We start from the raw sequence: 25,970 nt of genomic DNA on the forward strand, positions 1-25,970 counted from the left end.
GGGGGTGTTCAGTCGACCAAGTTCACATGCAGGTCAGAGAAGGGCTAGCACTCGGGGCTGGGACATGATGTGAGGTGTTGGGGAGACAGTAAGAGAATGTATTTTCTGATTCCCTGTCTCTGAGGGTCTTATCCAAGAGAGGATAAAAACTTCCACAGAAACCCAAAGCACATGGAGGGAGAACTTGAGAACATCCGGCTGATGTCAAGCTTCTGGAACACAGCCCTCGAGGAACATGACCAACAGTGGACCAACATCAGCACAGACCAGCCCAAACCAGCCCTGACTGTCCCCACGGGCTGCACAGGTAGGAGACCCAGAGGCTTCTTAGTGTCTCTGAGGGGGTCAGGGTGCTGAGGGAACCACAGGAGGCAGCAGCCAGGCTTTGGATGAGAAGTGGCAGGTGGGAGCTTTGCATCCCAAGGCGTGCTGTGAGTCGGTAGGGGTGGGTTCGGGGCTGGTTACTGCACAGGACAATTCAGAGGGAGAGTCTGAATCCAGAGAGCGGGGCCAAGGGCTGGAAGAGGGCGGCAGGGAGACTGTGAGAACTAACGCTCCTCTTGGGTGCAGTGATGGCATCCTGGGGTGAGCAGGAGACAGGGAGACAGAAGGATGAGGAAGGGGACAAAGGAAACAGAACTAGCCTGAAAGGGACTGTTCTAAACCAGAGGAAACTATTTTTTTTTTAATTTTTAGCCTTTATTTATTATTGAGAAACAGAGACAGAGCATAAGCATGGGAGGGGCAGAGAGAGGAGGAGACAGAGAATCCAAAGGAGGCTCCAGGCTCTGAGATGTCAACACAGAGCCCGATGTGGGGCTCGAACTCACGGACTGTGAGATCATGACCTGAGCCGAAGTCGGACGCTTAACTGACTGAGCCACCCAGGCACCCCGAGGAAACTATTTTCAATTGGTAAGTTTAGTGCCTCTTCCAGCATCAGAAGGAGGAAGAGATGACACGTGTAAGTTCAGCAATGACAATACTTCCGTCCCCTGCCACACACCAGAGATGTAGCCTGGGTTTGCTTTAACCACTGTGCCCTGCTCAGGGTGCCTGCATGAGGGGGGAGGGGGCACCAGTGGGGACCACAATCCATCCCATGCCCACCGCCCTCTATACGATGAGCAGGGCTGTGTCAGCCTGGGAAAAAGTGCCTTTTTCTAATTTTCTGCCTAGGTTGTGCTGTGTTTTAATTAGTAAAAAGGAGACTTCTGTGCTATGGGAGGCCCTGTTCAGGAAGTAGTAACTTCACAGAGTTGTGTAAATACGGTACAGGGTTTAAAAAAAACCTCTGGGGCTCCTGGGTAGCTCAGTTGGTTAAGCATCTGACTTCAGTTCAGGTCATGATCTCACGGTTTGTGAGTTCGAGCCCCAGGTTGGGGTTTGTGCTGACAGCTCAGAGCCTGGAGGCTGCTTTGGATTCTGTCTCCCTCTCTCTCTGCCCCTCCTCTGCTCATGCTCTGCCTCTCAAAAATGAACATGAATTTTTTTTAATAAAAATAATTTAAAAACAACCTTAATCCATGAAGCTTCCTGAGCAAAAAAAAAAAAAACCCAAAAAACAAAAACAAAAACAAAAACAAAAGACATACTAGTCTACAAAAAGAATTCTCAAAGAACCAACGAAAATACTATTATTTGAATCTAGGAGCCAAATTTTACATTTCGGAACCTTGAGAGAAAAAGATAGTCATAGGAAAGGTAGTAAAACAATCACAAAATCCTGCGTTTGGGTAGACCCTGGGGACCCAGCTTTGGGGTGAGAGGAGGATGAGGTGAGCTGAAACATCTCCAGAACTGTCTTCTGTGGAGCAGAGATGCCAGCCCCCACCCCAGGGATGGAGTGAGGTTATGAGATTAGAAATCCAAATGCTTACCCTATGGTCCAACAATTGCACTACTAGGCATTTACCCAAGGGATACAGGTGTGATCTTTCGAAGGGGCACATGCACACCCATGTTTCTAGCAGCACTATCAACAATAGCCAAAGTATGGAAAGAGCCCCAATGGGCATTGATGGATGAATGGATAAAGAAAATGTGGTATAGATATACAATGGAGTATTACTCGGCAATCAAAAAGAATGAAATCTTGCTGTTTGCAACTACGTGGATGGAACTGGAAGGTATTATGCTAAGTGAAATGAGTCAGTCAGAGAAAGACAAAAATCATATGACTTCACTCATATGAGGACTTTAAGAGACAGAACAGGGGCGCCTGGGTGGCGCAGTCGGTTAAGCGTCCGACTTCAGCCAGGTCACGATCTCGCGGTCCGTGAGTTCGAGCCCCGCGTCGGGCTCTGGGCTGATGGCTCAGAGCCTGGAGCCTGTTTCCGATTCTGTGTCTCCCTCTCTCTCTGCCCCTCCCCCGTTCATGCTCTGTCTCTCTCTGTTCCAAAAATAAAATAAAAACCGTTTGGAAAAAAAAAAAAATTAAAAAAAAAAAAGAGACAGAACAGATGAACATAAGGGAAGGGAAGCAAAAATAATATAAAAACAGGGATGGGGGGGAAAAACAGAAGAGACTTTTAAAGGTGGAGAACAAACAGAGGGTTGCTGGAGGAGATGTGGGAGGGGGGATGGGCTAAATGGGTAAGAGGCACTAAGGAATCTACTCCTGAAATCATTGTGCACTATATGCCAACTAATTTGGATGTAAATTAAAAAAAATAAAACTAAAAAAATTTTTTTTTAAATAAAAAATAAAAATAAATAAATAAAAAAGACAAACCTCCCAGAACAGAATATTGTTATCCCACGACAGGACTTGGTCAAGATGGAGGGGTCAGAAGTGGAGTCATTACTTTCACACTGCAGCAGCCAATGTTTTATTGGTTTTTGCATTTAATAATGAGATGGCTTTGATAACAATTTAAAACATTACGCTGCATATGACACTTAAAATGGTTTTATATTTATATTTTCTTATCTGATACTATTACTACTCTGTGACTCCCTGAAAAAAAAAAAAAAAAAAAAAAACACCGCTAAAAAGCTACTATTAACCCTAATGACGATAGTAGTCACCATGGAACAGGGATTCTACAGACCAGGCTGAGACAGGGAAATTCCCAGTTCTGTAAGGAAAGTTGTATTGAAACACAACCTTGACCCTATGCTTACAAATGGTCTATAGCTACTTTTACACCACAGTGACAGAGCTGAGTCCTTGCAACAGAGAACCGCAAAACCTAAAATGTTTACCATTTGGTCCTCTACAGAATCCATTTTTCAGCCACTGCCCTAGAATAAGATACTGTGGAGTGACATTTATTTTTATTTTGTGTTTCTCTATTCCCAGTGTTTCCTCAATGACCCTTTGTTACATTTCCACCTTCCCCATATTAACTGTCTTATTCTAGATAAATTCCTTAACATATCTTTGATTCATTTTCCTCCTTTGAAAGTGGAAAATATAACTATATTTACCGGAAGGAACTGTTGAGAGTGACTTAAATAATACATATAATCTTCTCACAAGTGATTGGAGCATGCCTCATGCTCAATATAGGGAGGCATTATATTGCTTATATGGGTTATTTTGGAATAATATAAAACAAAAACCATAACCTGCTCTCTTCTTTTTTTTAATTTTAAATAATAGAAATACATGAAAATAAAAAAACTGTCCCTTTCAGACATTTCTAATACAGCACCTGCCACTGACATTCCTGGAATACAACCATACCTATTCATTTCCTGTCTATGACTGCTTTGAACTACAGTGGCAGATGTGATGAGTCACAACAGAGACGTTAGGGCCAAAACCCTAAATGAAATATTGTTATCTGACCCTTTACAGAAAACATTTGGCAGCCCTTCCAGTGCAAGAAAGAATAAGAGAATGAATTTGCAAATATAACTAAAATTCAAGATGTAAAAACAGAAAATATTGATAAATTTCACTACATGAAAATGAGATAAAGTTCTATGGCAAAAAGTAGGACAAGCTGAATCAAAGGACAAATGACAGACTATGAGAAGTACTTACAACCCGTAGAGCACATAATGACCAACCCTCCCCAGAATAAAAATACATTTAAAAATGGAGCTAAAATTGGGGCACCTGGGTGGCTCAGTCGGTTAACCTTCTGACTTCAGCTCAGGTCATGATCTCACAGTCCATAGGTTCGAGCTCCACATTGGGCTCTGTGCTGACAGCTCAGAGCCTGGAGCCTGCTTTGGATTCTGTATTTCCCTCTCTCTCTCTCTGACCCTCCCCTGAACACACTCTATCTCTCTCCATCTCTGAAAAATGAATAACGTTAAATAAAAAAAATATTTTTAAATGGAGCTAAAACATTTAAAATATCCTGCAGGAAAATGGCAAAGGACATGGAAAGACAATTCAAAAAATGAAATACACAAATAGCTCTTAAACTTCTACAAAGTTACTCAACCTCACTTACAGTAAGATAAAGATGGGTTAAAGTCACACTGAGATACCATTTCTCACTGGTGAGACTGGTGAGACTGGCAAGAATAAAAGTTTGATGATGCTGTCTGTTGGTGAAGCTGTGGGAGATAACAGTCACTCATACGTTTCTGTAAGGATGCAAAATACAGCCATTTCATGGGGGAATTTGGGAATACCTAACAAAAGTTCACATGCATTTACCTTTCAGCCTAGCAAAACACTTTTAGAAATTTACTCTGAAGCACAACTTCAACACTATGAAAATATACACGCACAAAGGTATTCATTGGGTAACTGCCAAATGTTGGAAATTATATAACTATCCAGACTCAGGAGGTTGGTTGAATAAATGATGACAAATGCACACAATGAAGGATGTTACAGTTGTAAAATAGATGTCAGATGCAAGGTCAATTGTAATTTATACCAGTAGCAATTCTCAGTCGGAAATTTTAAAATAGTACGATTTATAATAGCGACAACAACAGTATCAACAAACGTATATAATCCATACAGAAAAAAAATTATCCCAAAATATGAAAGATTAGTACGCTGAAAACTATAAAAGTTTAATGAGAGAGGTTGAAGGGCTAAATAAATGAAGAGATATACCATGTTCATAGATTTGAAGACTGACTATATTTAAGATGTCAAACGTTCCCCAGAGAAGTAGAGTCACTGTAATTCCAATGAAAATCCTAGGAGGACTTTTCATGATCACTCAACTGGTTGCAAAATAAATATGGGAAGGGAAATGACACACCTTTGCCAAACCAGTTTTAAAAAGAGATCTAACACTTACTATTAAGACCCAATGATCAAGACAGTGGGGTTTGGGTAAAAGCATAAATGGATAGATAAGAGGAACAGAATCCAGAAATAGGACAACACATAAATGGTTACCTAATTTCTAACAGGGTGCCAAGGAAATCCAATGGACAAAGAATACACTTTTCAACAGATGGTATTGGTACAATTGTTTATCTGTTTAAAGACAAAAACAAAACAAACTCAACCAATACAAAACACCATATACACAAACTAATTAAAAATTTATTCTAGGCATAAAGGTACAACCTGAAAAATAAAACTTCTCAATGGAAATACAGGAGAAAATCTTTGTGATTTTGGGCTAGGCAAAGATTTTTCATATAGGACACCAAAAGCAAGATCACAAAGAAACATTGGATAAATTGCACTTCCTCAAAATTAGTATTTCTGCTCTTTGCAATAGTAAAAAAGACATGAAAAATGGAAAATTTCAGGGAAATGGAAAGGAAAGCCACAGGTTAGAAGAAAATATTTCCAGGGGCGTCTGGGTGGCTTAATTGGTTAAGCGTCCGACTTCAGCTCAGATCACAATCTCGCGGTCCGTGAGTTCGAGCCCCGCGTCAGGCTCTGGGCTGATGGCTCAGAGCCTGGAGCCTGCTTCCAATTCTGTGTCTCCCTCTCTCTCTGCCCCTCCCCCGTTCATGCTCTGTCTCTCTCTGTCTCAAAAATAAATAAATATTAAAAAAAAAAGAAAATATTTCCAAAAGACACATCAGAGAAAAGACTGGTGTTCAGAATAAAGAAAGAAATATCACCACTCAATAATAAGAAAGGAAACCCAATTAAAAAATGGGAAAGAGAAATAGTGGGAATTTGGGCAGAAGTCATCTGAAATTTACTTCTCTTGTTTTTGATCTAATTTTAATGTAAAGAATATACCAAAAAAATGGGAGAGAGGGTCCGCATGTTCTCAGAGACGTAGAGGCTGGAAATGGCACAGCTCCCATTTTATAAGAACATCCAAAAACGAAGGACCGACTGAAATTCAATTACTTTGAACTCACTGGAGAACTGAGGTGGCAGGGTGAGTGACTTACTCAACACTGGCGACAGACAGGCACTTGCAGGGAGAAACAGGACGCGAGAATTTGCTCATCTTGGACTGATGTTGTCAAACGGTGGGTCGCAAGATTCAAGTGGAATTTGTTAATAAAATAGTAAGAGCTGAGTATAGACTAGTGGGAGAGTGAACCATTGGGAGCATATGTAGGGCATTTTCCAGCACTTAAAGTTTTTCCTCCTCCCGGAAGCCCAGAAAACTCTTGCAGGGAAGATCAGGGACAATCCAGAGAAAGCCTCCCCCTTCAGTGCTAGTCCACAAGAAACATTTTCCATGTACCCACTTAAAATTGAGACTCCGTAGCAGTATCAGGGAATGTGTCCTTTCCTGACCTTTCACCCCCGTGCTAGCAAACCTTGAGGAAAAGTAACTGTGGAATAGAGCTGAGAGAGCTTGGAGAGACAGACCTTCTCTGGGGAGCAGAATAAAGACAAGACTCAATGACAAGTGAAGAGAGAAATACAAAACACACTAGAGAATTGTTAAGTGTCTGAACTCTGACAACAAAGAATTTCAACATCAAATGCAGTCTCACTCCTGACGAGTTAACACAAACCCCTACACTAAAGGCCAAGCAGCAAAGTTGTGCTCGTTTTCAAACACAGTATATATTTACCTCAGTATCTACTGTACCACGCAACACGGCCAGCCTGCAACCAAACGTTCGGAGGCATACAGCAAGTCAAGAAGAAACATAGTCTGAAGACATAAAGCCGTCACCAGAACTACACTGAAGCATAACACAGATATTGGAAGTGTCAGGAATTTAAAACAACTATGATTGGGGCGCCTGGGTGGCTCAGGCCGACTTCGGCTCAGGTCATGATCTCACAGTCTATGAGTTCAAGCCCCGCATTGGGCTCTGTGGCCACAGCTCAGAGCCCGGAGCCTGTTTCGGATTCTGTCTCTCTCTCTCTCTGCCCCGCCCCCGCTCATGCTCTATCTCTCTCTCTCTGTCAAAAATAATAAACATTAAAAAAATTAAAACAACTATGATTAATATGATAAAGCCTCTAGTCTAGTGGAAAAATTGGACAACATGCAAAATCAGACAGGAAAATTCAGCACAAATTATGGAAAGCCCAAACGCAAATTATGGGAAAGAACCAAAGGAAATGCAAAACTAAAAAACACAGTAAGAGAAATGAAGAATGCCCTAAAAGGCTCAGCAGTGCCTTTAAGAAATATAAGGAAAGAATTAGTTAACATAAAGATAGGACACTAGAAATACCCAACCTCAATGGGAGGAGAGAGAGAGAGAGAGAGAGAGAGAGAGAGAGAGAGAGAGAAGCTATTGTGCCTGCTGGATTTTGCTATTTGTTGTTGCTCAACTGAGAAAGGAGTGGAAGGTTGGTAATAGAGAAGGTTTTCTTACAGATCCTTCTGAGTCTGTGTGACATTGTGAGATCCCAGCAGGCAAATAGCAGGTGGCTTCATCAGACTGGAGGATATTATTGCTTATCAGGTAAAAGACTCCATTGTCTTTCTTTAGCAGATCCTACTTGCTCTAACCACAGGGTCATAAGCTGTTGGGACAGAAAGGGCGCTTTGGACATACAGAGCCCAATGCACACACAACCAATGGGCTGTGGGGGCCCAGAGATGGCAAATGTCTTGTCCCAAGCTAGTTAACCACAGAGATAGGACTACACCTGCATTTTTAAACATAGCACAATTGCTTACAAGAGTTTTCTTCTTTCAACATGACAGCCAACTGGGTTTGTTTTCAAATTATAGTTTTAGTAAGGCATCTATTTTTCCATGGGAGATAGAATTCTACAAATTTCTTTTTCTTCCAGGAAAATACTGTCATCACAGAAATTATTTTCTCATTGTGCATTGCCTGGTAAAGACTCATGTTGCTAAATGGTAAAGGTGGCTACTACAAAATGGAGACCATCGTTCACATTTCTCAAGTATGTGTCTGTTGGCATGTTTGTGTTTTCAGTTACTGAAGAGTTTCCTCTTTCGGAAATACAATCCCAAATTGCTGACTCAGCAGACCTGGTGTTTGTGAGAACAGAAGGGCTTTTCCTTTGATGTGGTCTCTGAGCAGTTTCACACACTTGAACACCTGAAATCAAAACGTTTTAATTCTCTGAACACTTTTCCTGGTAATTTAAAAAAGGCCTTGGTAGACCACTGGTCCCATCTCTTCTTTTCTTCTTTCTTTTCTTCATCTCTTTTTTTCCTCTCTTTCTCTCTTTCTCTCTCTCCTTTCCTTCCCTCCTCTCTCCCTTTCTTTCTTCTTTCCTTCCTCTCTCTCACTCTTCCTTCCTTCCTTCCTCCTTTGTTTCTTTTTTATTTGCCCTTATTATGCCCATTTTGTGTAGCACTTTTCCATCACTATTGCCTCCATGGAAAGAAAACAGATATTTGGGTCAATTAATCTGAGGACAACTTATGACATATGAAATGCCACGAAGCCTATATTCAAGGACTTCCAGAGGCGTCCAGAAGATCAAATTACCAGGACAAGATTTCTACCTACTGCTCATGCCATGAGACTCAGGCTGACTTAAAAAAATTTTTTTTAATGTTTATTTATTTTTGAGAGAGAGAGAGAGAGAGAGAGACAGATCACAAGCAGGGGAGGGCAGAGAGAGAGGGAGACACAGAATCTGAAGTAGGCTCTAGGCTCTGAGCTGTCAGCACAGAGCCTGATGCGGGACTCGAACACACGAACCATAAGATCGTGACCTGAGTTGAAGCTGGATGCCCAACCGACTGAGCCACCCAGGCGCCCCAAGGCTGACATTTTTTTAAAATAGTTATTTATTTTTGAGAGAGAGACAGCATGTGAGCAGGGGAGGGGCAGAGAGAGAGGGAGACACAGAATCAGAAGCAGGCTCCAGGCTCCGAGCTGTCAGCACAGAGCCTGATGCGGGGGCTCGAACTCACCAACTGTGAGATCGTGACCTGAGCCCAAGTTGGACGCTCAACCTACTGAGACACCCAGTCGTCCCTGACATTTTTTTTTTTTATATAAGCTCTACCCAGTGTGATAACATCTAACCAGGCTGGATCAAGATATCTACAGAAGGAATTAGGCTCATAGTAACTCCTCTTGGTAAGTAACTTTGTCCTGTTTTGATCCTGTGAATGAAAAACTGATAAGCTTTTTAGAAAACAACAACAACAACAACAACAACAACAAAAACAATGTAGGATCACCTCAGCAGATGGACAGCAATTTTGCAGCTACTGGTCACTCTATATGGAAATAAAACTACTTTGTAAATGGTTTTTCTCTTTCCTGCTTGCCAGCAGATTGAATTCTACTGTTACAAAATAAACACACAAAAGTATAGACTCAGGCTTGAAATTAAGCTATTTGTATGACCATATCTGTAAACTATTTGTGTAAGTTCCAGATGTTTTTCTTGTATACAGTCTTTTCAGTAAGAAACACTTTGATTATCTCTAGTATTAATAAAGAGTGCTCTTTTCTTAATGAAGAGTGCTCCTTTCTCTAATAACTGCTGATCCTATATGATTGCTTTAGATCTCCTCTTCAACGGCAGTGCAAAACATTGAACCCTTACGGTAAATGACTAAAGAACATCATTAATCAACATATTCTTGTTATTCTAGGTTCTTAGAGATAGGCTGAGACTAGTCAAAATTTGTGCTGTTGCAACTCTGGGGATACTGGGTAGAGATGGTCCAGATGAATGGAATTTGTGAGCTCAGTAAACCATTTCAAGTCCAGAGTCCATGAAAAGAATCTGCCTGCATGGTTTTATATTTTCGTGTGTTCACTTATTGTCTCAGCAAACATTTACTGAAGACAGTGTCCAGGCTGGACGCTAGAGATAAAAGGGGCACAAGACGCAGTCCCAACGCTCCAAAAGCTTGCAGTCTAGTGGACAAATATTCTCGATTGTGACTTCTTGGGCCCCTGTTTTTCAGCATGTGGCCACCAGAGACACAGAATGTCTTAGGTTCACGAGCCCTTTTGCTTTCTTACTTTCTGTAATACTTATTGCTTATAAAATCCATACATTTTGTTTAGTGGAACATTTGATAAGGGGGCCCCAAACCATCTGAGTAAAGAGAATAATGATATTAGCTACTATTTACTGAGAGCCATGTATCATGCTGACTAGTTTCAGTGCCTTATCTCAGTCCTCAACAGCCCTGCCCAGGAGACCCTCTTATTTTAATATCACTGTTGGGGAAACTGAGGTTTAGAGAAGTTCAGGTATTTGCCTAAATTCACATGGCTAGTTACTATGGCAAAATTTGGAGCCAACAGAGACCTGTCTCACGGAGCGTGGTCTAGGCCATTATATGGTATTATAAACATTAAGCTGTATTTTTAATTCTGCATATTTACTCTGTGTAGCCTGACATTTTAAATCGACTCTTTAGTTGAAGGCTTAACTAATAATAGTTCATTGTGTGTATTACTCCTCATGTGAAAACAATTCTTCTGCTTCTAATCAGGGCACTAAAATTGCCTTTCTTCCCCCTAAATGAGTAAGTCATGTAGAATATGCATTTATTAAATTCTCAGTGTGAGTCTTAGGGTATTTCTATAAAGTGACAAGTTCTTTCCACACCATTGCATTCAGTCTTCTTTTCGCATCGGCATCAAGTGCGCCGGAAACGCTGACTCGGGCAGGACAGCTGGAGCAGGTGGCCTACACTCAGGACTCGGCCGCATGACCCACAGCTGCTTTTCCGCTTAGGCTGGGACAGCGGCAGAAAGACCAGACCAGACAGGATCCTCTGATGAGCAGCTCAGGATTTTACATCAGTTCCCTGGAAACGACAGAGGCATTGTCAAGTCTAAAGAGCAGTCTCGGGACATCTGGGTGGCCCAGTCGGTTGAGCGTCTGACTTCGGCTCAGGTCATGATCTCGGGATTCATGGGTTGGAGCCCCCTGATGGGCTCTGTGCTGACAGCTCAGAACCTGGAGCTTGCTTCAGATTCTGGGTCTCCCTCTCTCTGTGCCTCTTCCCCGCTCATGTTCTGTCTGTCTGTCTGTCTGTCTCTCTCTCTCTCTCTCTCAAAATTAAATAAACATTAAGAAAAGAAAAAGGGCAGTCTCAGCGTAAATAGGTTAAGAGATCATCATGCCGATTTCAGACTCTCTTCTGGTCTACTATCATCGGGAGTGGGATTCTGGAAAGAACTTACTTTTCTTTTTTTAAATTTTTTTTTAAATTTTTTTCTTTTAATGTTTTATTTATTTTTGAGACAGAGATAGAGCATGAACGGGGGAGGGTCAGAGAGAGAGGGAGACACAGAATCTGAAGCAGGCTCCAGGCTCTGAGCTGTCAGCACAGAGCCCGACATGGGGCTCGAACTCACGGATCGTGAGATCATAACCTGAGCCGAAGTCAGACGCTTAACCGACTGAGCCACCCAGGTGCCCCAAGAACTTACTTTTCAACCAAACCAGTTACCCACCCCCAGTACATAGAAACAACAAAAAATACCTGTAAAAATATTAACTTTCATTTATTAAATACTCAAATATATTATTTCTATTTTTGTTCCTCTTTGAAAATTATGGAAGAAGTAACTGTAAATTAGATTCCAGGAAAAGAACTGATCTGATACATGAAAACGTCTTAAGAAGAGAGGTTTAGAGGATTCAGCAAAATGCTGAGGAAAGGTAAAACCATACCCTCCAACCCGAGCAAGATGGAAAGACAGAACCCAGCTGCCCAGGCAGAAAGGGGTCAGTTCATCCCTTCTTGACTGCATTCATATCTAATGTGATTTGGCTTGAGATTCATCTTTGTTTAATGTTAGCAGGGCCTGTTTTTACATATTTATATAAATATTGTGAATATATGGGCACAATTTTAAAAGGTGACACAAAGGGAGATTTCTGTAAAAGCTTTTCAGAGAGTGGGATTGGTATAGCTGGGCCCACAAAGTGTTCGGTCCTGGCACACTGCTCAGGGTTACAGGTAAATATTCTTTCATTCTTCCGTATAACGTAGGGAGGGGAGGCAGGTGATGCAGGGGCGGAGGCCAGGGGCTGGTGCTGGCCCAGAATTCTAGGATTTGGTTCCAGTTTGGACACAAATGGCAGCAGGATCCTTGGAGAGGTAGGTGACTGTTTCCCAGTCCTTGGGGGGTGGTTGCCGCCTGAGTTCGCGTGGACGACATTGACGAGGAGCTAACTTGCTAGAGCAACTGGGGGTCCCTGAGGGGTGGGGATGTTAGGTCCCTGTGGGATTTCTGTACTGAAAGGTTTGTAAAGAAATTTGTGTATCTTATTTACTTGATTCCAAAAACAACCAGTGAAAAAGAATGAACAAAAATTGCTGAACTTGTCATTTTGTCAGAAGCTGATTCATACCAGGGATGGACACATTGAACTGTGCAAACATATCCATTAATGTCATGAGCTGGGTTTGTTTGTTTGTTTGTTTGTTTGTTTGTTTGTTTTTCTACATTCAGGCTAGTAAATGTGTTCATTCTTCATTACCCTTAGAGATGAAATTTTGCCTGGATGAGGGAGAACACCTCCCAGGGATGTTTCTAGATTGCCAGATCTAGTCAACTACAGGTTTTCAAAGAATTTTCACAATGCTGGTAAAACATTAGAATTGTGAAATGTAATGATATTTTTTGGTTTCCTTAGTGGTTGTGGTCATAGGCACAAAGAATTAATAAATTGAAACACAGCATTCTGGTCCTCTTTCGTCCACCCGACTGCAATATAAATTATAGCAATCTTATTAAATATGGTGACACAGATACAGTTCATGACGTCCTTTAAAAAGTGTTTTTAGGAGAGTGTAGTGCAGAAAAAAATATGGACTGTGATCCTGGATCTATCACTTTCTGTTAGAAATAGCTACCACATAGGTTCAGACATGGTCAGTGATTTAAAAAAGAAAGCCAATCCTATAGAATTCAAATGATCACCTACTGAAGTACTTTATGAATCATGAGTACAGGAAATGTATTAAGTATGATCTGGTCTACAGGTCATTTTGGAACAATTGGTCAGTATTGGCAGAATACCTTCAGTTTCTAAGACCCATTGTTACATGATTCTAAAAATGAGTAGAATGTAGTAGGCATCACCTGAGACATTGTTAGTCTTAACATCAGGGGATCTCGCATTTTTTGGCGGAAACCTCTGGATGTAAAAAAGGAGAGGTTTTACAACTTGAATACATAAAATTATATTAATACCCATAAAATTAAATCTTCACTTATAATTAATATCTTCATTGGATTATGCCTACAGATTAAAAATTACATCATTATAAATATCATTTGAGAAATACTGCTTATTTCTGCCCTCACATTTCATTAAAATGTTTTTTCAAACCCTTCATACACATCTAACATGTGTACTTCAGAGCATATATCTGAGTTATCATAGGGTCTGAGTGTCTGTTTTGGGATTCCCAGATGATGATGTCCCTAGATATTTTATTGGAAGAGAAAATTCACCCACTTACAAAATAAAAGCATTCTTTTCATTTATACTGTCTTTCTATGTATGTGAGACAGAAGCATGAAGTATAGAGTCTTTAGTCCCAAGTCAGATTTACTAAATCCACATTAAACTGCTTATTGTCTTTTACCAGCGCGACTTCCAAAACTAGTCTCATCAAGTTTATTTCAGGTTGGTATCCTGTCCAAGTAGTATTGTTGGATCAAAGTTGAATGGATTAGAAGAGCCTCTTTTAATAAGTGGCCCAGGACTGAAACATAAGACAACCCCTCTTTCGTGAGGGATGATGTTGGGAACGCAAGCCTCACCTTCTTCTCTGGCGTTTCGGAGTGGTTGAATTCCACACGTTTTGCGTTTGTATCACAGAGAGGGATTTGGACACCTCTTCTTTCGTTTTTCATGTGATCTCTGAGTTAGACCTTCCTAAGCTCTGAAGCCCTGGGGCCGAACACACCAATGGTTTCTCATTTATTTATACTGTCCCTTTCCATCATCTATTTGAGAAGGCCTCAAATAAAAGACACAAGTACAGTTAGGCCATGAAATAAAAATAAAAGATTAAAAGCACTAAGGAAAGCAGAAGAAGAAGGAAAAAAAAAAGCCTGTGATGATCTAGAAAGAAGCACAGGATAAAATTTTATGTTCACAAGTAGGAGAAAAATGTGGTGGAGTACATACTTTGTGTTAAGTGATAAAATGAAGTACACCAGAGTTTCAAAGATGTTATGCCTTATCTATCATAAAATTAGAAAAAACACTCAAAGCATGAGTCCTTTTGGGGGAATATGAAGTGAAGAGTGGGAATCGTCTTCCACATCCGTTTCATATAGTGGATAAGGTGGTTTTTACACAAATGCATTTCATGCTACAACTGCATCATTACTATGGGCACCATGACATTGAATGTCATTCACAGATGGTGATAATCAGCCGACAGGGTCAGGGATCATGCAGTCTGGTGATCTAATGTGACAATAGGAGACTTGGAGGACCAGGCAACTGCCTTTGATCTAGTCATTTGGCCTGAAATCCCACTGTAGGAGATTCAAGGCAAACCTAGGCACGATCCGAAAGAAAGGCAGTTGGAGGTAGAAATTTCTGGTGAAAGCTTAGAATGCACATGGATTATGCTGTTGATGGGAAAAGAGACATTTGCTTTGGACCACGCAGGTGAAGCAGTTCCGTGAACTGACCGCATGTTACTAGGCTTTAGCCAATGTTCCCTTTGACTTTCTTAACACTGGAAATGCAGCAGATAAGACAAGTGATTGCCTATTAACTGGTGTGTCAAAGGCACATTCCAGTGATGATGGCTGAGTGAATCGAGACACAGTAGAGCAAAGTGGGGTGCAAATGAAGGAATGAGTCTCCATGCTTGATTTACATAGATCCAATCATTACCTCGAGTACCATATTCCCATTAGTAAGAAAGATGTGGTCCCATGCGATTAAAATGTCATGTTGGAGCACACAATCATCTAAACAAATTGCTAATAACCATGGTAATGATAATAATATACTTTCTCATTTCCATAGCATGTTTGGTGGTGGAAATCTTAGGAGGGATTTTAATATCAATCCTTACAGTAAAGGTCAGCGTAGACAACATTGTGCAAATTCTGTAATAAGATCAGACCTTGTGTCCGTGTGGACTTGTATAAAGTGTTCATGTACATCATGTGTAACTGTCGTGAAAGGGTTTGTTCCAAGAATGAAGTTGATCACGACAGATGTGCTTTGTGAGTTGACACATTTCCTTTCCTGACGGTGAAAGGGTGTAGTCAGAGAGCCCGGGATTTGCCCCAGGCTGACCTGGAGCCCTATCTCTACCACGTAGTGCTTATGTGAATTTGGCGATTATTCTCTGCCCTCAGTTTCCTCATCCATCAGGTGGGATAACAGGAGGCATTCAGCAGGAGTCATATGAGACTTAAATGAGAGACTGTGAATAAATTACTTGGCATGTTGTCTAACATATAACGGGTGCTGGATATGCAGTGGGTATGCCCTAAGAAGTTGTCCCATTGCAAACCTAAAGGGACAATAGTATCCAGTATGGAGGGTCTGTAGCCAATCATAATGATAGAGCAGAAATGTGCCCAAGGATTCAGCTGTGCTTCTAACTGCTCCAGTGGAAAGTGACCTTCCTGTGCACTGATAGACAAATAACTTGAATTTAGAGGTATTTGTTTCATTTAATGAACTTTTCCTTCACTTGGCCACAAAATGAAATTAAAATGTGGGTTTTGTTTTTGTATTTTTGTAGTTTTTCTGTGTATTTAAACCTTAACCCTTTATCTTAATTTTTATTATCTCTAACTTTACCAAGTTTGGGATTCGTGCTTGTATATGGTAGAAAAACAATGGTTGAAAATATGGTTAGAATGTACATAGAAATATAGTTACAGATATGGTTAGTCCTTTTAAATATACTTAGAAATGTCATAAATTTGAAATTCATATTTACATATGAAATAGCTTTATTTACTTACTAAAAGAAAAATTAGAAGAATAAGCTGAGAAATTTGGAGCCAATATTAATGCAGGTTTGAAATCCCCACTTAATTGAAAGTGTGGTTGCATTTGGTTAACTTATATAGAATTCATACTGCTTCGTCCTAATAATATGTCTACAACTCAGGCAATTTACCTTAAAACATTTTTTGATTATGAATATATAGAAATGTAATGGAAAACTTATTTGTTTTGTGAACTGGTTTCTATGTTATGCATCAGTCAAATGATTGTGGCCATAAAAAACACTGCTAGTAAGTTTAAAAAAGAATGTTGGAAGAAAAAACATGTAGTATAATTAGCCAAAATGTAGGCACTAATCATATATAATCAAGTACACTATTTAATGCTCAGTTAATTATCACATTGAGAAAGTTATAGGAGTTCAAGATTCCTTCTATCCTGAAAAGAATGAAACTTCCAGAATCTAGCTGAAGAAAAGGGACAGGAGGTAAGCATCCTGTCTTCCTGTCCAATAATTTTCCAAGTAGATCATTTGATTTTCAAGTTCTTTACGATGATGAATCAGAAGTAATCTTATAAAAAAAAACAACTTCCTAACATGAAAACTAGATTCCTTAAATGTATTGACTAGAGGCAAAAATCATGTAAATATCATATACTTTGAAAAATTAGTCTTGTTTTCTATAACATGCTTTCACAATGAAAAACAAAGTATATGGTTGGAGAAATATAGACTTTCTTAGTATTACAATCAATAAAATACTATTTGCAGTGTATGCAAGACGAACAAGTTTAAGACAACCTCATTATGATCTAATTCTATGTATAGCGTGGTTAAAAAAGTCATTGTTTGCTTACAGATTAGTATAAAAATCAGGAACTTTGAGGCACTGTCAGAAATTCTCAAGAATATTTTTTCCTTTTCTTCTCAAAGGAGAAATAAAATTCTTCTTTTCTTCGGAAATTGTCCACAAAATTATTATTCTAACTCCTAACTAGCCCAAAGAGAAAATGTGTTAACGTTTGTGTTTCAGTTGGAAATCAAATTGGAAGGGTTCTACTCTTTATAATTTCAATCACTAGTTAACAATCAATGTATAAGCAAGGAACATTCCAGCCTTCAAGTGACATGCCCTTGACAACTATGATGTTTCATTACATATTTTCACATTATGTCTACAAGAAACTCTGGAACCATAACTGTTAACATTTTACCAGTTACATATAATGTTATTTAGCAGGTGAAATCAAAGAAAACTGTGTGTGTGAAAGCAAGTTAAGCAGGCTTCCAGGGCAGATTCGAATTTGGAGGGATATTCTAAGTGTCAAAGTATGGTGTCTTTTTAGTCATGCATCAACTGCAACGAAATTCCCGTTAAAATGTGCCTTTAGTGAACATTTCTTAAAGCAAACCGAATTCTGAGTAGTACAATACTTGATAAAGTTAATACGAGCATTTCTGGAAACAATCAATAAATTTTTAATAGCCGTTTTGTAAATTTAGCCACATCACTTCTAAATTCAAGGCATTGTAGATAATTTGGAGATGCAGCTTAAAACATCACTCTACTCAAAATCCTGGTATGATTCAGATGTGAGAGCAAGATGGTCTATAAAATCAGGAATCAAGCAGAAGAAATCCCGTATCAGAAGTGGACATGGGATCCTTATTTGAAGCTAAAAGGCCAATGTGACAGATCAAGTGTGGGTGGAAATAGATTCCCTTTCAACAAGTGACTGTGTATTGTTTCAAAAAATTCCACATTAATCCAGGTGCTGCCCTTAATAGCCGTGACTTTGGACAATTTACATAACCCCTTTTCCCATGGAAAGTAACAAAATAAGCAACTCAGAACCCACTGTGGATGAAAGGTCATAGTAAGCACTAACCCTATGCAACTTTTCCTTCCTTTTACTGTGTGTTAGGTGGTTCCAAACCACAGAATGTTTCATTTCTCTAATGTTTTCATTGCAATTGCATTTCTCCCACAGATAAAAATCCTGATGAAGACATTTTCCCCAAGCCCACGATTTTTCTTCCTTCAGCTGATGAAGTAAAACTCCATAATACTGGAACATATCTTTGTCTTCTTGAGGACTTTTTCCCTGACGTTATCACGATAGATTGGAAAGAAAAGAATGGCAAAACAATTCTGAAATCCCAGCAGGGTGACACCATGAAGACTAAGGACACATACATGAAATACACGTGGCTGACTGTGCCTAAAAAGTCAATGGATAAAGAACACAAATGTACCGTCAAACACGAGAATAATAAAGGAGGGGTTAATCGAGAGATACTGTTTCCTTCAATAAACAAAGGTATGTGCATATACACATGATGATAACCTTTCAGAACCCTTTGTTTCAAAGGGAATACCACACCTTGTCTATCAAAAATTAATGGGAAACAAGCAAATAGAAATCTTTCTTTAACGTAGTTACTTTTAACGGTCACATAAATGTCCTGTTACTTCCCCATAGAATTAAAGTAGAAACATACAAAGAAAGAGCACAAGAACAATTCACTTAGCCTTTATCGCCTCAGTTTCATCATCCAAAATATGAAGGTCACAATGATGTTTTTTAGCGTCACTGTATGGATTGAATGAAATAATACGGAGGAAGCACCTAGCAGCCTCACACACAATAAATGCTCAAAAAGAGAGTCCACTTTCTATGATCTTACTTGATAAGGAAATAAGAACAATCGCATGTCTTTCGGGAATGTTCTACTCAATAGTCAAACTCCCTCTCACCTCAATCTGGTCTACTCAAAGTATCACCTTTAAACAGTTACAGGTGACAAAATGCTGCTCCTTTGATGGTGCTGGATTGCAGCTCAAGTAAAAATGGTGATTTGGCTGCCGAGTTTTTAGTATGGTCTTGGGTGTTCCAGATTTGAATTTTATGTAAGACTGTAAGGTGAAATTTGGTAACTGGAGAGGGGTGAGGTTACATGTACAAACATTCTCCCATTGTCCACAATGGATGTATTTCTACCCCTGGGAAATGCTGCCCAGCAAACACTTCCTGCCGTCCGAGCGTGTGCCAGGCCTGGGAGGGAGGCGGGCCGGACCACTGTCCCCAGGAGGATCACTACAGTAGGGCGAATACACTTTGCCTAATCAGCCAGGGTCCCTGGTGATTCAGACATGGTGTCCTGAAAGAGCCTCACTGGTGCCGAGGCTGGTCATATGTGACAATGGGGGCAGAGCTGAATGTGCCCTGGCCTGGCTGTGAGCCAGGAACTCGCTAGACTCAGAAGTCAAGTCCTGAACATTAATATAAAATGCCCCCAGAGGGCCCATAAGAAGGAACCAGTTTGTACTTGCTCTGTGGTTAACAAGCACTTTTTAAGCAGCAGGGAGCAAACACATAGCAAGACATGTGAAGAGCTTTGCTATATATTTCTGAGGTAAGTCTTTGTCCTTTGTCCTCCGGGAGTGTTAAAAAAGAAAAAGCAAAAAACAAAAACCCACAAACCCCAAATGGCAACACTCAGCTTAAAGCCCCAAGTCACTCCACCAAGACTTAATACCTAACCCAAGTACAATTTCAATGCCCCAGAAGAGTAACCTTTAACCAGTCGACTAGGGAATTTTCCTGGTCAGCACTAAGAAGTTTCCTAATGGACCCCTTCCCTTCTCTGTCAGGGTGACCTTGCCTAAATCAGTGGATTCCTTGCTAAAAATTTCCTTTTTTCTGCTCCTTCTCTATTGTAAAAAAGATTTCTTTCCTGTCCTCCTTTGGAGCTCCTGTCTACATGCTAGATGGGATGCTCTCTGATTCATACACTGATTGATGAATACAGCCATTGGATCTTTAACATTTACTTGGTTGAGTTTTTGTTCTTTAACAGGTTTGGCGGAGGCCAGAAGATCCGAAGTGGACCCCCAGAGGCATTCAGAGACAAGGCGAAACACAGGGGTGGTCACTGTGAGCCCTTTGAGTTCACTGTCCTCCTCACCGGTTTCAAGGACTGCAGGTGAGTTCCTCTTGGTTCGAAGCTCCCCTCTCCTTGCCTTCGGGCTGCTGATCTGATGGGCCTTCCTTTCCAGGACAGGTCAGCTTGGGCTGCAAGGGTTATGCCCAGAGCCCGGCTGAGCCGGCATGTTTATCTGGAACCCTGTGGAACTGGCCTATTTGGCCAGAGCCCAGCTGGGCTGGCAGAAAGGTGTGCCTGGAGCCAAGCCCCCAACCTTTCAGACCGCACTTCCCCTGCTAGAAAAGTCTGCAAGGTTCCAAGAGAATTGTTGGTGGTGCACATGGAGTCTTCTTGGGTCCTGAACGCAGTAGCCTCTCTTATTGCCCATTCAGTAATGTGCACACGATTGTCTCCTTTCGTTTAGAGAAAGGCTACTGGCAACAGGGATCTCAGAGGTCCCACATTTAAAGACTGTTAGAGCACTCGCTACCTCAAGAACACTCCTCTGATGGTACAAGTTGGTGAGGGCAGGGGTCGTCGGGTCAGCACTGGGTCACCCATCAACCTCCGGAAAACCTCTGTGCAAGGACGTATACTGTAAAACACACACAATCCCCAATTCGGGTCATATGCCTTTTAGGTGTCAGTTTGGCTCCAAATCTTAGCTCATGGGATCCTCAAGTCCTGAAGGGTCAAGCCCACCACCTTCCAGTACACCTGCTTATTTTTCATCTAAGAACTATGGTCCCAGATGTTAAAGATATAATTTCCAATTAGATAAGACCACTTAGGAAAGGCACTTAAGAGCAAGGGTTTTACAGTTAAAGACAGTAGGACCCCTCAGTTTAATTAGCAAGCAGAAGCTTCCAAAAGATTTTAAAATGTCAAGGTCATTTTTTTGGATGATTCACTGCAAAAGTCTCATGAATGGGAAAAGATATTTGCAAATGACATATCGGACAAAGGGCTAGTATCCCTAGTGTCTATTCATGCTTTCTGCCCATTTCTTCACTGGGTTATTTGTTTTTTGGGTGTGGAGTTTGGTGAGCTCTTTATAGATTTTGGATACTAGCCCATATAAGGGTACTGGCTTTCATTAGTCTTGTTGTCATGTCCACAAACACCTCCACTCTAGAAAATCATGTGCGGGGCTTGCGGTTACCGGGGTGTGCGTGATTTGGAAAGGTAAGGCTGCTTCCGTTTTTACATGGGAAATTGACCTAAACCAGCCTCCTTCCAACGTGTAAGATTCTGCTGTGGATTCTTGGGTTGGACGACATCATTTTGGTGGCCACACTTCATGTGAGCGGTGTGTGCTCAGGTCTTTACAGCAGCCACTGTTTCTGGTTGGTTTTCCTCTCGACAAGTATTTACAGAACACCTGCTTTGCCGCAGGCACTGTGTTAGGAGCTGTGAGCCCAGAAGGAAAACAAGATAATCTTAGATATTATCCTCCAGTTGTGAGAAAAAAAGAAAAAAAAATCATGAACTTCAATGTATCCATGTGCAGAAATACCATATATGAATTGATCTGCTCAGTCACAAAGAATCAGAGCACCTTTTCTGGAATTGTGGGGCTCCTATTTGTAATGGCTGTCTCCAGTCTGTTGACAGATTCTATCTGCCTGTCTGTCTGTCTCTCTCGCTATCCATCCATCAAACTATCCACGACACAGACACGTGTCAAAGAATGGATATGAACAACGGAATAATACTTGCTTTCATTTCTTTTAGAGCTCGCCGCTGTTAACTACACAAAAGCTTCTCGGAAGGATGAAAATGGTAAGTTCTTCTATGTTTGTCTTTTTGTTATGCTACAGCATTTACCTTCTGATCAACTTAACTTTTGAACTTCCCTGGCTTCAAGGAGAAATATCACAATGGTTGGATCTTGCAAAATAGACTTAGTGACAGCTGAAGTCTCCATCATTTCCCAGGAGTCGCCTTCACACAGTAAATTCTGGCTTGGGAATGAGAGGACTATAAAGTAGGGGTGCAGTGAGGGGCTCTGAAGTCTTTCAACAATGGATTTCATTCGTTTCTGTGGTCTTTGTTTCTACGAACTGAGGAAAACATGGTATCAAGTAGCTTTTAGAGTTTTTTTTTAAATCTTTGTATTTGTTGGTAGTTAATAATATGAACTGACACTGAGAGGTTCTTGTACAGAAGGCGTTGTGTGTACTTTGAACGGGTTTTGTTTAATTCTGTTAATACTCACTACAAAGTATTTTGTTCTCACGTTACAAATGAGGACAGTGAACTAAAATTAGCTAAGTCCCTTGTGCCCTGCGACACAGCAAGATCCGGGGCTTCAACCCAGATCATCTGAATCAAGAGTTCATACACTTACTCAATTTTTATTCTTCCTCTAAATCCCAAAGCCAAGGCCCTGAAACAGGCTGCCCAGGGGAGGGGGTGTGATGGCAGGACTTCGTGTGCCAGAATCCAGACTTAAACCCCAGTCTTTAATTATTACTTGCAGAAATATGGGCAGATTATTTGCATTTTCTGAGCCAACCACAAATGACACAAATAACACCCAGCTCAGTTATGGAAAACATAAGGCCCCGCATGTGGAATGTCTAGCTTAGGGTATCTCATTTAGCTGCTACATAATAAGACTTGTGAGTACATTCTAAGTATAAGTAGTAGTTCCTAGCTCTTTCTCCACACATATGCACAAAGGAAATGATGAAGACCATTGGCTCTAGTCCTGCTGATTTGTCCTCATGTCCAATATCAAGGGGCTCCTGGACTCTGGCTACTCGTCATCATCTTCCTTATCATCATCCAACTTTACATTTATCCATAATCATTGGGTGTCTTGGGTATTCATTGCATGTAGAGATCCAGGATTACAGAGTAGCTGAGAATGCGTCCTGAAACACCAGGTTGCTGAGATTGAAATCTGGCCTCTCGTACTTACTAGTTGCATGAAATCAGGCAAGTTGCTTCTCTCTCTGTCCTCAATTTATGTGAGAATGGGAATGAAAATAATAACCTCATCTGTTATTAAAAATTAAATACAATTAGGGCTTCACATGCACAGTTCTGAAGTAACATTTAAGTTGTGGTTAATGGATATTGCCTATTATTCTTACCTGGGGACATGGGGGAATGAAGAAATGCTAGAAGCTATTTATCACCAATGCTTGTTTTTCCCCATTGGACTCATTCATTCTAAACACAACCTATTTTTTAATACTTTGGAATGTTCTAAGTGAATTTGAAAGGTTTTTTTTAAATTTTGTTTTTGTTTTTGTTTTTTTACTAACTTGGTCTGCGAACCGGATTCTGAGTAGTCTTGGGGGTGGTGTTAGTGGTGATGGTGGTGTAGATGTTTACTCTCCAGTTGTACCGGTGAGAGAGTCACTTCAACCCAGGACATCAGAAATGTGTGTTGTGACCCAGCTCCCAAACTAAGTCCTCGCCTTTCCAAAGAACAGGTGAAACTAACTGATGGCTTCTTTTAGACCCCCGGCAGGTGCAGCTCGCGAACACCTCTGCCTACTACACGTACGTCGTCCTCGTCGTCAAGAGCATGGTCTACACCGTCATCATCGCCATCTGTCTGCTTGGGAGACCAGCACTCTGTGACAATGGGAAGAGTTTCTAACCCATGGTGGCACCAAGGGTCCACTTTACTCCTTGACTATTGTCACTAAAAGAGTCTGTTGAGGATCTAGAGGGGCTTTCTCTCTGCATTTGGGTTATTTCAGTTCACATGTTTCTTTTTCTATGTGTCATCATTGCAGAACAGGTTTACAAACCGCTAGGCAGACAGGAAATGTCACTCTGCATGGAGAACAATTTCTACTATGACTCAGGGGCGGGGCCGGGGGCACCCACGGGGACGTCAGCACCGCTGTCTCCTTCACGTCCACCAGCCCGTCAGCCACTCAGCACCCTCGCCTCTGAGTACAGCCGGCGTGCAGCTTCCATAGCGGCCCCTGGGGCTCTGTATCCAGATAACTGCCTGGAGGCCTTTTATTTTGCATTTCTGGAAGTCTTCCTCCTTGCTACCTGAACTTTGTGCTATTTTTCATAACAGACCTAATAAAAGCAATCACAAGTCTACTTTCGCCTCTGTGGACATTTATTTGGTGAGACCTGAGTACAAGGCCATGGACAGCATGACAACTGAGCCTTCACATTCAGCATTGATGTACTCGTGGTCAATTCCACATCTCTAATTCTTTCCCTAAGATAGTCCTTGTGATGCCTTCTTTGGGGGCACTGGCCCCAGGGGAACCACAAACAGTGAAGGTGCCCAAGTCATTTCTCCTTGAAAGGTGAGCAGTTTCAGACTTATTTAGTTTAAGACTCTCCCCTGGTGACAGTTTAATAAGTCACAAGCCTGCAGGGCATGCTCAGGGCACCGGTGTCAGACCTGGACCAGTGTCTCATGTGCACCGTGTTCCCTGATGTCACAAGAACCCCATGAGAGCTGCAGTAACACGGGAAAGGGAGAGTGCTGGAGGGTTTAAATGCTTGGACTCTGAATCCCGGGAGCCTGGGTTTAAATCTTGGGTCTATAGCTATTAGAACTTTCTGTGCCTTAATTTTCTCATTTGTAAAATGGACTTACAGTGACACGTCTCCAGGAGTCGTGTGGATGAGCTGAGATATTAGTACATGCAAGTCCCCAACAGTATCAGCATCTACTGTTGGCAGCTCCACTTTAGAAATAATAGAGAACATGCACTCACGTGTACACACACACACACACACACACACACGTGTATATATTTCTACAAACATGAATATAAAGCAAAATGTTCAGTGTGTGGTAAGTGGGTAAAAAACTAAATGTATATTTTCTATTTTCGGTAATGAATGCACTTACAATAAAAGCTTGCATATATTAGAACAAAAACAATGCCTCATTTAAAATTGGAAAGGATTTTTTTTTTGTTTATTTGCAATCAGCTTCAGTTTCTGTGACACAGGTGGCTTTGGAGACCAAATACAGGTTCCCAAGGGGAAACAACACAGGACCCACCAGATACAAGGAAGAGGAAATTTAATTTCCATCTACTTGATTCTCAGGAATTTGACCAGACCTCTTTAGGGCAAATACCTGGGCCTCTACTTAGAGATCTGGAACTGTTTCTGTGTATGGAAAGCACAGAGGCAAAGGGGAGACTAGCAAATGACCCAGAGCCGTGTGGGCTGATTTCAGGGCCGGGCACTCCTAGCCAGTGTCCCCTGTGGTTTCCAATCCTCAGCCCCTCCCTTCCCCAACCCAACCTGGGCAGCCCTGCGGGCTCTGTTCTGCACTGGCAGGTGCAGAGAGGGGGAGGGCGGTGGTGCAGGGGACAGTGTGGGGGGCAGGAGGGTGCTGGTGCGGAGGTGGGGTTTTCTTTTCTCGGGCTTTTCTTGTCTATGTGCTCTGTCAAATGTGGTTGATTGGTGGAAAATGTTTGAAGTCAAACCGGCCCCCACTGGTTGGGACTGTGCAAGGGGTAGTAGGTTTTGTCAGATAAAATAAGGGCAGTTAGACCACAGCCAAGTTTGCTCTTTTCCACAAGGCCACGGCTGATGAAAAGAAAATATCCATCTGCACAGACGTAGGACTGCTGTCAAACATACTCCTAGGCTGTGGTCGAGGGGTTCCCCTGTTTTATATCAAGTTCACTCCAAGTAGCTGCTTCATGAGTTGGGAATCGTATGACCAGGACTGTTGAGACACTGAAACTTCAGTCCGGTCCAATGACAGTATTCTGAAGGACACAGCACACAGACTTCTTCTAGCCCTCGAAGGATCTGTACTTTTCCATGGCATGTGATTTATTGAGGCTCCTATTTTTCAGTCTC

General features: G+C 41.3%; 1 gene segment (V, D, J or C); it reads left to right on the forward strand.

The window, feature by feature from the left end:
* The first annotated feature begins 171 nt into the window (after positions 1-171).
* On the forward strand, positions 172-24,230 carry LOC112866827 (T-cell receptor gamma chain C region C10.5-like). The segment is given in 6 exon segments: positions 172-307; positions 7,648-7,776; positions 18,218-18,547; positions 20,088-20,213; positions 21,888-21,935; positions 23,627-24,230. Coding segments are annotated over 6 exon segments (912 nt in total).
* Positions 24,231-25,970: the final 1,740 nt, after the last annotated feature.

This window comes from Puma concolor, unplaced genomic scaffold (genome assembly GCF_028749965.1).
Source record: "Puma concolor isolate L17-30 unplaced genomic scaffold, mPumCon1.1.hap2 unalloc_scaffold_133, whole genome shotgun sequence".
NCBI lineage: Eukaryota > Metazoa > Chordata > Mammalia > Carnivora > Felidae > Puma > Puma concolor.